We start from the raw sequence: 12,331 nt of genomic DNA, 5'->3' as shown, positions 1-12,331 counted from the left end.
TAGTTACATCTATGCTACTGGGGGTGGCATAGAACAAATTATAATTGATTCAATTAATTTGTTTTAGATTAGCTGTTGTTAATCTATAAAACAAATGAATAATATCTTTTTTTATCTATTCTAATAGCAGATCTACAAGCTATAGTTGATCAGACTAATTGTTTTAGCCGATTATAAAAAAAATCGCTTACGATTTTTTTTGAGTTGATTTGTTGATATATCGATACTTGTAGCCCTATACGCTATACAATATACATCCTGATATTATCGGTGAGGAGGCTGGTGTGTTCAAAGTCTATCTCAAAAGACTTCGACAACATGGGTATTGATGCACAGCTGCCGGCTTCACAAGGATCAAACCTGTGACCTTTCTTATTACAGAGGACCGTGTCTCTCACCATTATGCCACCCTGGCACTCTGCCATGTTGACTAGTTCAGGGGTATTAGGAGAAGAGTATTTTGTCCTCACCACCACCCCCTAGCCTCGGCTGTAGACAGGTGGCACCGGTGTCAAAACATGAGCCTCGTCGTCAGAGACACTGGAGCCTCCGTAACCTCAGCCAACCTCCGGGCTGTGTCTTCTCTTGACCTCGCCATTGGCTAGCTCAGGGCCTAGTCATAGTGACAGCCTCTGACTGGCTATTGAAAGCATTGTGCTCCTGCCTCCCTGTCCCTGTTAATACCCAGGGCACTTGAGCGCTTCTTCACAGTTGAAGGTCTGTTGACAGACGTATATATATATATATATATATATATATATATTTCTATATACATACACATGTTGATACTTGACTGTACATAGCCAGTCTTATATTCATTATTGATAGCCTGTAGTGCACTCATTCATTCATATCAACCGTTGTTACTGTCTGTACATAGACATAATACCATATCTACCCATAATACTCATTGTTGATAGACACATATTATATTACACACTTATAGCAATACATTCATTCATATATTCACTGTACATTTATAATTATTGATAGACTGCTATTATGTTCACTCATTTGGAGATGAAAGTGCAGATATCTAGGAAGCTCAGCAGCGCAGTATTTTACTATCTTTATTTTTGTCTTTACTTTTATCTTAGGTTTGGTTCTTGACCTTTAAAGGTCAAATTATAGTTGCTGTGCCACGTAGCCATGTCCATCATATGATGTAAACATCGCCACAATCTCATGTCCACCATGACATCTGCACCCATCCCACATTTTGTGACCGTGTGTACTTTAAGTGTGGATAAGTACAGTACTGCATATGCATTGGGGGGGGAAATGCCCTGTTTGAGGAGACGGTGAGAGGAGATCGGTCTTATCGTAAAGGCCTGAGAGCTTGAAGCTTGAGCTGCCTAACGGCATTAACTGTACCCACCCAGTCAGAGGTGAGAGCAGGGTAAGGCCCTGGTCACACAAGGTGACCAGGAGCCAACCGGCAGAGGCCCTGGGGTCTGCGGCCCCGGCAAACGGAGAGATAATTAAGCGAATTAGGGCGCGGCGTGGTCCTTGAAGTGCTTTAATAGTTTAATTAGTGTTATTAGAGCAGGGGACATGGGTAACAGAGGACAGGGAGCGCCTGACCCTATGGAGCTAGGAGCCCTGAAGTCACAATGTTCACACACACACACACACACACATCCTTCATATGACACATCCTTCATATGACACACAAACACACATTATTCACAGTACTCCCTTCCGATGGTGCTTTCTCTCTCGCTCTCACACACATACATCATCTTCGGGTACACTGACACAACAACATGTTTTCCCCACACGTGCACTACCGCACTCACTGGTGGGCGTACAGATGGACAATCTTACATCCACTAATTCATGTGCACTCAGTCGTACATCTGATGTACAGTCCATTTAACTGGAGGTATAATTCCAGAGAACGGCGTGTCCAAACAGCTAATGGCTGGTGTGTGGAGTGAGGTGGTTTGAACTGGGAAGAGTAGAGGATTTAAGTAGTTCAACAGTTGTTGTGAAAGACTGAACCTCGCCACACTTAAACACAATAGCACTGCAGCAACAGGAAGATTACCCATTTAGAGAAGCAGAGGGCACGTGTGTGTGTGTACTGTATGTGGGAGACAAAATGAGAGAATGAGAGAGGGAGAGTGCATGGTTTGAATTATGGTTACTTTATGAACTGAATGTACTGTGTACTGTACACTGCTTTGGCATGACGGTCATACCAATAAAGCAAATTAAAGGGGAAATAACCTCTTGGTCATTTTGTGAGTTAGCTGCCATCTAAAGGCAAATAATCATCTAAACTAAAGGGAAGATTTATTTATGGCATTTTATGCTTTATTTCAGATAGATTGAACACTGAGAACGGAAAGGTGGGAGAGAGGCATGCAGTAATGAGCCTTGGGTCAGATTCAAACCGGGGGTGAGCTGCATGGACTATAGCCTTATTTAAATGGTACGTGCTCTTACTCGGTGAGTCGCCGGAGTGCCCATTAACACATCCACCGCCAGAGGTTAATCTCATAATGTACTCACCAGTGCCAAGGTGTTTTTGTTGTTTTTTTGTTTTTTTCATGTCGCCATAGATCTTGTTAAAATCCTTAAGATTGAGCCGTGAACGGTCTGTTTACATCCGCGAGATCTCCCTGTATCTCCCAGTGAAGACCGCATGTCAAACGGACTTCCATGACTGTAGTTAGAGCGGATTACGTTAAACAGTGAAATGCGAGGAGAAAAAACTACAGGAAGAGAATTGAGTTTCAGTTTCGTCTGTAGAATGGGAGCGGGCGTGATCGTCGAAACCGGATCCCAAATAATTCTATTTCCTGTCATCAAACCGGAAACGGAAGTGGATCAAAAAAATTCCGAAAGTGCACCCGGACCGCGCATGCGCGAAAAGACCGCAGCCCGTAGGACTACGGGCTCGGCGCTTAACCGTTGGATTTAACGGCCCGTAGAACTACGGGCCCGGCGGTAAAGGTGTTAAGAGGGATTCATACTTAATTGTGCATCTGTGTCACGCTGTGAACTTGTAGATCTGCTATATTTGGTGGGCGACAACAGCATGCAACCAAGTATGAATCAGGCATTATTCATTTTATTAGCTTCACTTGTGTTGTTTACATCAGTGCGCTCTCAGCCTAGTCCTTTAGATGGAAGCGTGCGCACACGCACACGCACACACACAAGCACGCACGCACCAGAAGTAAAACAAAACAACGAGAGAGAAAGAGAGAGACGGATACGGAGAGAACAAGAGACAAACAGACAGAGGGCAAGAGACAGGGGACCTGCACTTACAGCACTAACCACACACACCAGGGGGCAGAGGGGGGTGGGGGGGGGCACATGGTGGGCTGGGTGAATTAACTTTCAGGGCACCCCTGACACACAGAAGCCAATCAGATTTCCATTAACAGGCAGAGGGACGGGGCCAGGTTGGAACCTGCTAATTAACCTCTGGATCTCTCACTGCCAACAGGAGCAGACAGAGAAACTCTGGAATGCATGGCTTCGCTAGAGGAGAGGAGGGGAGAGAAAAGGAGGAGAGGAGAGGAGAGGAGAGAAAAGAAAAGAACGGGAGGAGAGGAGAGAAAAGAACAGGAGAGGAGAGAAAACAACAGGAGGAGAGGAAGTGAGAGAATAACAGGCAAGGAGTAGAGAACAAAAAAGAACCAGAGGAGATGAGAGAAAGAAGAAAGAAGAGAGAAGAGGAGTAACAGGCAGGAGGAGAGAAGAACAGGAGGAGAGAAAATGCCCATCCCTGTGGGGAGCTGAGGAGAAGGTGCTGGTGGAGCTCCAGTGAGGAGGACCAGACAGGGGGGGGGGGGCAACAGTGCTTTGGCTGGGGGAGTGTAGCATGTGGGAGGCCTGGGTTCCTCTGAGGTTGGACCTGAGGACATGGAGGTGCTGGTCCACGGTGTCCTTGTGGTTGTGTACTGACTGTGTGGAGGTAGCTGTGATCCTGCATAGCTGTGTAGTTAGCGGAGGCCTTGAGGCTCCCATTATGTGAGTAGGTGGGATACATGGAACTCAGTGAGCACAGTACGTGTGTGTGTGTGTGTGTGTGTGTGTGTGTGTGTGTGTGTGTGTGTGTGTGTGTGTGTGTGTGTGTGTGTGTGTGTGTGTGTGTGTGTGTGTGTGTGTGTGCACCAAATGCCCTCACAAGTACAGTAGAATTTGAGAAATAGACGTTTACAAGTAGTCAACCTAAAATCTTGACGTCCTCACAAGAATTCTAATACAAACGCGTGTGTGTTTCTCTAGATCTGAATTAGATTGTGTGTGTTTCTCTAGCTAATTAGATGAAAATAGTCCTTATTTTTGCTGAAAATATCTTTCTACTAGCTGTATGCAAATAATATGAGAGACATTCATTCGTTTTCTGTATTAATTTACCATTTGGTTCTTTCAAACATTCAAAGACAAAGAATAGCTTATTCCCATTTTGAAAATAACACTTGTAAATATTTCAAAATATACAAGTGAAGTTAATTAATTTTAAAAAATTCGATATATTTTGGTTGTACAGGTTTTTCCTATATAAACAAATCCATGTTTACCAAGTTATCCAAGTTTACATTTCTGTGGTGCTTGCTCTGCAGCCTACAGTATGACTCATATAATAAGAAATATGCAAGTCACATGGTTGTCAATGTAATACACATTCATTCTTTCTATGTCTGCATTCAATTTAATGCCACATGTTTAGTGTAAGACGAGATGTCTGTTCCTCTCAACAGTGTGTGTGTGTGTGTGTGTGTGTGTGTGTGTGTGTGTGTGTGTGTGTGTGTGTGTGTGTGTGTGTGTGTGTGTGTGTGTGTGTGTGTGTGTGTGTCTCCCTCTGTTTGCGTGTATTCTCTGTGCCTCTCTCTGCCAGTGTGCGATTGTGTCTCAATGTGTGCTTGCTTTTGTGTTGGTCTGTATCTGTGTCTACATATACAGTATGAATAGTATGTATGTGGGTTAATCCATCAGTGCGTGTGCTTGTGTGCATCTGTGCCTCTGAGTATGTTTGTGTCTCTTCATATCTCCATGGATGGTTCATGTTCTTGTGTGTCTCTGCTGCTGTGTGTGTGTGTGTGTGTGTGTGTGTGTGTGTGTGTGTGTGTGTGTGTGTGTGTGTGTGTGTGTGTGTGTGTGTGTGTGTGTGTGTGTGTGTCTCACCGTGGAAAGCTGCCCTGGCAGAAGAACTAGCCTCTGCAGGAGAGGAACTCTTGGAGCGCGAGCTGAAGGGTGATTGTCTGTAGCGCTCATCTAGAAATGTACTGCAACACACACACACACACACACACACACACACACACACACACACACACACACACAATTAATTATCACGGCAAGAACTTTGTGTTATCAGCAAAAGAGTAACAGGAGAAGAGCAAGGGGAGAGGGAGGGAGAGGATTAAATTAAACTTGAACTTAAGGTCCAATGAAATGACATTTTCGGTCGTTTCGGCCTCGCAACCAATCAGAAGGTTCCATCCCTTCAGGCTATGGCATGGTAGAATCTCAATCACGTGGTGCGCAGTGTTATTGTTTGTAGCCTGCAGGCGTACGCTGGCCATGGGAGAGAGAGACGGCCACTGTGCAGAATGTTTTGTGTTACCAAGTTGATTATTCTAACCTAAAATGTTTTCAGATACATATTTTAGTGTACTGATTAAGTATACAAGGAGTAATACACCGTCTGGACGTTCAAAACGGAGTAGTTCTGTAATTAAAATCAACTGTGTTTGGAGGAACGTGCAGCTATGGGAATCACACAGGCAAACAAAATCAAGATTCATTTATATTCACAAGAGTTGATCTATCTATGTCATCACGCAGCACATGAGGAAGTAATTAAAGGTCTGGTGAAATGAAAAATACGTTTTTCACACTTTTAGAGCATATCCGTGGCAGTGTTTCCCCTATATGCATTAAGCAGTGGCGGGCCGCCACCCCTTAAATCTGACCACAGTATGATTTTTTTCTGTAAAAAGAAATAATTATATTTTTTTACAGAAAAAAATATATCAATGCTCAAATGCATTGATATAATGCTCAAAGGCTCTCAGGCAGTATGCCATCTGTGCCATCACTAGTTGTTAATGTGTGACTGACTGATTTGTATACTTTTGTCTATACTTTTGTCTAATAAAAGTATATTTTCCTAAATCTGGAGACAATTCATATGTAAATTATACAGATTATTACGGTGCACATGTACTATATAAGATATAAGACTTGTGTTTGAGCATAAATATGCATTTTGAGAACCCCAAAAATTTTGGCGTGCACGCTTCGCGCACACACCAACTTTTTCCCGCGTGCGCGCTTCGCCTTGCTTGCCTGCTTTTGGTTCCTGCCCGTTACCCACTCTGACACCCAAGCAAAAAAACATGAATTAGTTGAGTTGTAGCAGGTTCCATACACAATACACATACCGTTTTGTTCTCCCTATTGTACTTGTCTTGTACATTTGAATTTGAATGAATGTATTTATTATAGATTTTTGGTTTGCGTTAAGACACCCTCCTATAACATTTAGCACTATGTTTACAATACTTTTGGCAATATGTTCTCTTGGACTTTTCTGTGTTTCATCCTTTTGTCATACATGTGCAAATATGTGATCCTAATGCATGTTTCTACTATAAAAACATCAATGAATCAATCAATCAATCAAGCTAACACTGTAGTTATCATATCATGCTGTGGTACTTCTATATCATTTGATGAAGTGAGCTTGTGATAGTGTCAAAGGATCATAGCAGTTTGACTTCTAGCCATTAGCAGAGATTGCCCTGCTCTTCATAAAACGTTGGGTACTTAAGTGTATGCATTTATGTATGCATTTATAAACATCAGTACGTTTTTTTTCCACCCCACTATTACTCTATCCGATCTACAAGCTCACTACAAGCTCACAACTGAGCTTGTAGACCTGCTATTTTCGAAAAAATCTATTATTTTATAAAAATGAATTATTGTTTATAATCAAGTAAATAGTTTAGTTTGATTAATTGTTGCACCCAATCTACAAGATTTGAAAGTTGCTAGATTTAGATAATTCACCCTTTTGAACGTCACTATGGTGTTTATTTTATCTGAACTTATTGTATTACCCTAATACAATGTGCAATATGACTGGAGTATCGGATTTGAAACTTGAATTTTACCTTGAAGAGGTCTTTTAATAAATTACAGATAATGTTAACAAAAATGTTAGGTACATTCTGTAACATTTATGGAATATAGACAAAGCATAAACAAACAATATCTAAACAAATAAAACAATTTGGGGGGAAATTGTTTGTGTTATCTATGTGGCTGATGTTGACAGTGGACAATGACATGTACTACATGTCATGTAGTAACATTGGTATGGTCCTTTAGCCACTTCAACCCTATTTCAAAAATAGCAGATCTACAAACTCACTGTACTGTAGGTTGAAAGTGGTTAAAGATGCGTTGTGTTTGAAGTGTAATGAAGCTCGGACAAGGGTGTAATTACAGTACACACACTAACCACAATCACAACAGCTTATCGTCTCACCTGTTCATGCCCACCATGTTGTCCTTGAGGTCATTGGCTTTGCTGACTTTTTCTGTAAAATTAACAGATAAGAAAAGGTGTTAGGTGAAAAGTCATTCTGTTCATTAGAACAAAGTATTGGGGGTGAACCAGCGTGCTCTTTAGTAGACTAGTTGCCATTGACTATGAGATGACATGCTCGACTATAGGGAGTATACTTGGAGTGACAGAAAAAGTAAATGGCATTTTTCACATCTTTCTTCCTCCTCGACTAAACAATAGTGTAAAAAACAACAAAAAAAACTAAACGACAAAGAAGGGGACTTCTTGAGAAGTCCAAGACACTCAGTCTCAAGAATATAAAACCTCTTTATTTTAGAATGGTACGGTTAAAACATCTATGCACCTATACGTAGCGGCCAACTGGCCTTAATCAGGAAATCAAGGAAAATTGCTATTTGCTGTGTTAGACATTTAAACTATCTAGAAGAGGAGGGCTTTGAGAGGTGATGACATCAAAATCTTTTCTGTTCTTGTCACTCTCGCTCACTGGCAACCACAGGTCTCTATTGGCTGCTTAAAACATGTTCAGCGTCAAACACGGAATCATGCTCAATGAACCTAGAAGCTATTACAACTGTAGATTGATTACTGGTACAACAGTTAAAGCTATATACATATCCAAAACAATTCAACACAATAAACAGACTAAGCTACAGTAACACCAGCTAACTCCCCTACAGCTAATCCGCCCCCCCCCCCCCCCCCTCCTATAACTGGCGTCCGCTGAAAACCCAGAGAGCATGGAGGGAGAATGAGACCCATATGTGGCACGCTTCGACTTTCAAGGAAAACGCACATTAGTGCATTTCAAAGCTCACAGCGTCTGGGCGACCTTGGTCACTGATGTGTGTGTACGCGGCCCCTGCTGCTCTGGGTAATTCATATTGATTGCTCATTGTGTGACAGCGGAGTCTAACATGTCTCCTGCAGCCTCCTTTTCCACAGCAGACACTACAAGTTCTGGTGGGGGGGGGGGGTCGGGGAGTTGCTCCTCTATTGTGGTGGACAGTAACTAAGTACATTTACTTGAGTACTGTCTTCTCTTGTTTAGTTTTTTGCAAGCGCATGCCTTTTACTCCGCTACATTTCAAATAGAAATATTGTACTTTTGACTCCACTACATACTCGACTCTTGGGACCCAAAAATATATTTATGAATAAACCACAAGCTTTCAAATATAGTGAAAATAGCCAATCTACAAGCTCACAACGCATGGGACCCAAGCCTATAGATGGGCTATTTTTACTATTTGAATCATTTGTCAATACAGCAGTGCATTAACTGATTCACTGCCAATCACGTAGATCTACGCAAACCTATTTAAAGCCACCACGTGCCAATCGCGTAGATCTACATGAACAAATTTTTTTTTTTTTTTTTTATATATATATTTTTTTCAATTTGACCCAAAGACCAAGGAGATATGATTTTTCAAAGATCTAGACTCCTATCCACTTCCTTGTTAACTTAAAACTTAAAAATTCTGTATCTCGGCTCCTGAGTACTTTTTATTTTTCAATGAAAAACTCTGGACTCGCTAAAAAAAAATGAAAATACCTCTGGCAGTTAATGGGTTAATATCAGAAGAAAATCTACTTCGTAATTTGTACTTTTTAATACTTGAGTATTTACTCGAGTATATACTTTGTCCACCACCACTTGCCCAGTTGTAGGCACACCCAACCAGGGTGGCGGCAGTGATGGTGGTGAGGGTCCCTCTCTTTGCCCTCGACAACCCCCCCCCCCCCTCAGTCATGCCACTACTGCCAAGGACAGAGGTCTCTTTCCGCGTTGCCATGGATATGCCGCACGGGAGAAATGTACAGGGAGGAAGGAGGGGTTGGGGTGTGTGTGTGGGATTGGGGGGGTGGGGGTGGGGGGGCAGTGTGTGCAGCCAAGTGCACTTATGCTGGCATGTTTGAAAACGAGTCCAGAGAGAGAAGGAAAAGAGAGGGAGAGAGAGAGAGAGAGAGAAAGAGAGGAGGAGGGGGGAGGCGTGTGTGGACACCACTCCCCACGGGAGCCTTGTGTGTGTGTGTGTGGGCATAGGTGTGTGTGAATTTGTGCGTGTGTATGTGTGTGCATGCGCGGCGTGTGCGTGTGTATAAAAGGTGTGTATGACTGTGGGGTTATGTGTGCTTGTAAATGTGTGACACTGTGTGTGTGTGTGTGTGTGTGTGTGTGTGTGTGTGTGTGTGTGTGTGTGTGTGTGTGTGTGTGTGTGTGCATCTGTGTGTGTGTGTGTGTGTGTGTGTGTGTCTCTGCATCTGCATGTGTAAAGGTGTGTATGACTGTGTGTCATTGTGTGTCATTGTGTGTGTGTGTGTGTGTGTGTGTGTGTGTGTGTGTGTGTGTGTGTGTGTGTGTGTGTGTGTGTGTGTGTGTGTGTGTGTGTGTGTGTGTGTGTGTGTGTGTGTGTGTGCGCGCGTGCGTAAAGGTGCCTATGCATGTCTATGTATGAAGGAGAGAGAGAGAGAGTAGAGAGAGAAAGGGAACAGCATGGAGGAAGGGAGAGGGGAGATTTCAAAAGGTGACAGCTTCTATATGTGGCATTTTAGCGAAGCATTCAGAGACGGGATGGGGTTGGACACACACACACACACACACACACACACACACACACACAAACAGTTTCACCCTGATAAATAACATATACCTGCACCCCTCAGAGAGCTTCAGTTACACACTAGCTCACTCCTCCATCTGCACACACACACACGCAAACATGCAAGCGCTCGTGCACGCAGCCGCGGACACACGTGTTTTTAATACTATACTTGTGAGGACATCAACATTTTAGGACGGTGATTTTATGAATGCCATGTTTAACCCCGACTGTCGCAGCGCGACACGTTGTGAGCTTGTACATCTGCTATTTTTCACCAAGGTACAACTCAGGCATAACTCCAACACAAACCCTAAAAACCTAATCTCTGAAATGTCTAATCCTAACCGGAATCTTTTCCTAATTCTAACCCAAACTCCCCAACTCTCTTTTCTACCATATAACACAAAAGAAAATGGTCCTCACAATCTCCATTTCTCACATTCTACTATACCTTTGGGGACATTTGTTCCCCACAACTACACACACGCACACGCACACACACACACGCACGCACACGCACGCACACGCACGCACACGCACGCACGCATACACACACACACACACGCACCTCTCTCTCGGGGACAATGCGTGCACTTCAGAGCTCTGTCTTCATCTAACAATACAAACAGCTGTCTGCTGCCTCAATGTCACATTCAGGGCCGTTCCATGTCACATACATCCTGCCGTGTGTTACTACAGGCACCAGGCATGGAAATAGAAACATGCGGCTTTTAGGGCCCGGCAGCACACAACGTCCAACGGTTGACACTGAGGTGTCCCATGGGAAACCCTAGTGCCCTGTTATGCTGCAGTCAACTGTGGTGTGTTGTGTTATGTTGTATTGTTAACACATAACGATCTGAGGCCGATTCTAAATCGGTAGTTCTCACACTCAAAAATTTACAAAAATAGCAGATGTACAAGCTCGCAGCGCGGCACGAAGTGACACGCCGTGAGCTTGTATATCTGCTATTTTTGAATAGCCAACGCAAAGATTGTTGTGTTATATTGTATTGTATTGATGTGTGTTGTGTTGTATTGTATTGACGTACTGTATGTTATATTCTTGTATTGAGGTGTGTTGTATTATATTGTATGTGGTCCTGTATGTTATATTAATGTATTGTGTTGTATTGTATTGAGGTACTGTATGTTATATTCATGTATTGTGTTGTATTGCATTGTATTGTATTGAGGTACTGTATATTATATTCATGTCTTGTGCTGTATTGTACTAGAAGTGAGGGCCGTACACTTCTGGTCGCCTGGCCCGCACATCGGAGACAGAGACAGTTTAGCGTGTAGACAATCATTATCCATCTGTCATCCAACCTTATAGGCTATATACTATTATTACAATGACACAAACACACACACACACACACAAATATCGATTAACTTTTCAATGCCAGTCACACCTCACATGTTGGCTACACGTTTGGTTTACAGGCAGAAAAACAGAGTTTAATGGTTACATTTACTGTTGAGTGAAAAATGGATAGCCTATTTAGGAACACTGAGGATTTTACTTCTGTTCTGATGAGGGATACAAAAAAAAGGCGCAGCTGATCGCTACATGGGTTGCGTGAGAACAAGCTATATTCAACAGCCAATAACTAAAGAAAGAAAGAATAACTCAAATGCTCACAAACGCTGGCACTGGCTGCAGACCGTTGGCAGTGAATGAGTTAAGGCGATTGTATTATTAGAGATTGTATTGAGGTACAGTATGTTATATTCATGTATTGAGGGGTGTTGTGTCAGATTGAGGTATGTTATATCATACTGTATTGAGGTGTCTTATGTAGTATTGTATTGAGGTGTAGTGTACTCTAGCTGGGTGTAAGATGGTATGATCATCTGGCTTTGCTAGACTACAGTAGGTGTAATGTACGTGGCGCAGTGCAGTATGTTGTTGGTGTACTGTGGTGTGTTATGTTGTATTATACAGATTTGTTGAATGCCTGATTCTGATTGGTCACAGCATTCAGCACTCTGCTATTTCTCAATAGCAGAGTGCTGATCCTTTTACATGGCTATGGAAGCCGAAACTTGCAAGCTAATAATCAATATTTTGTGTCAAATTATAGGAACGTACAGTAATTGTAAAATCAAAAACCCTTAGGTGTTTCTTTTCTAGTGAACGTATAATGAGTTG

General features: G+C 42.6%; 1 protein-coding gene across 4 annotated transcripts in view; it reads right to left on the bottom strand.

Annotated features, from left to right (window-relative positions):
- The window catches only part of znf827 (zinc finger protein 827), a 106,247-nt gene that overhangs the window by 27,912 nt on the left and 66,004 nt on the right, over positions 1-12,331 (bottom strand). For all 4 annotated transcript variants that reach the window (XM_080412805.1, XM_080412807.1, XM_080412806.1 and 1 more), the window contains exons 7-8: positions 7,523-7,574; positions 5,149-5,249 (exon numbers count right to left, since the gene is read on the bottom strand). In XM_080412805.1, the coding sequence (XP_080268931.1) occupies positions 5,149-5,249; positions 7,523-7,574 (153 nt within the window). The remainder of the gene's footprint in view (positions 1-5,148; positions 5,250-7,522; positions 7,575-12,331) is intronic.

The sequence above is a fragment of the Gymnoscopelus braueri genome (assembly GCF_963280865.1).
Source record: "Gymnoscopelus braueri genome assembly, chromosome: 2".
NCBI lineage: Eukaryota > Metazoa > Chordata > Actinopteri > Myctophiformes > Myctophidae > Gymnoscopelus > Gymnoscopelus braueri.
This window is presented reverse-complemented; position numbering and strand designations above follow the sequence as displayed.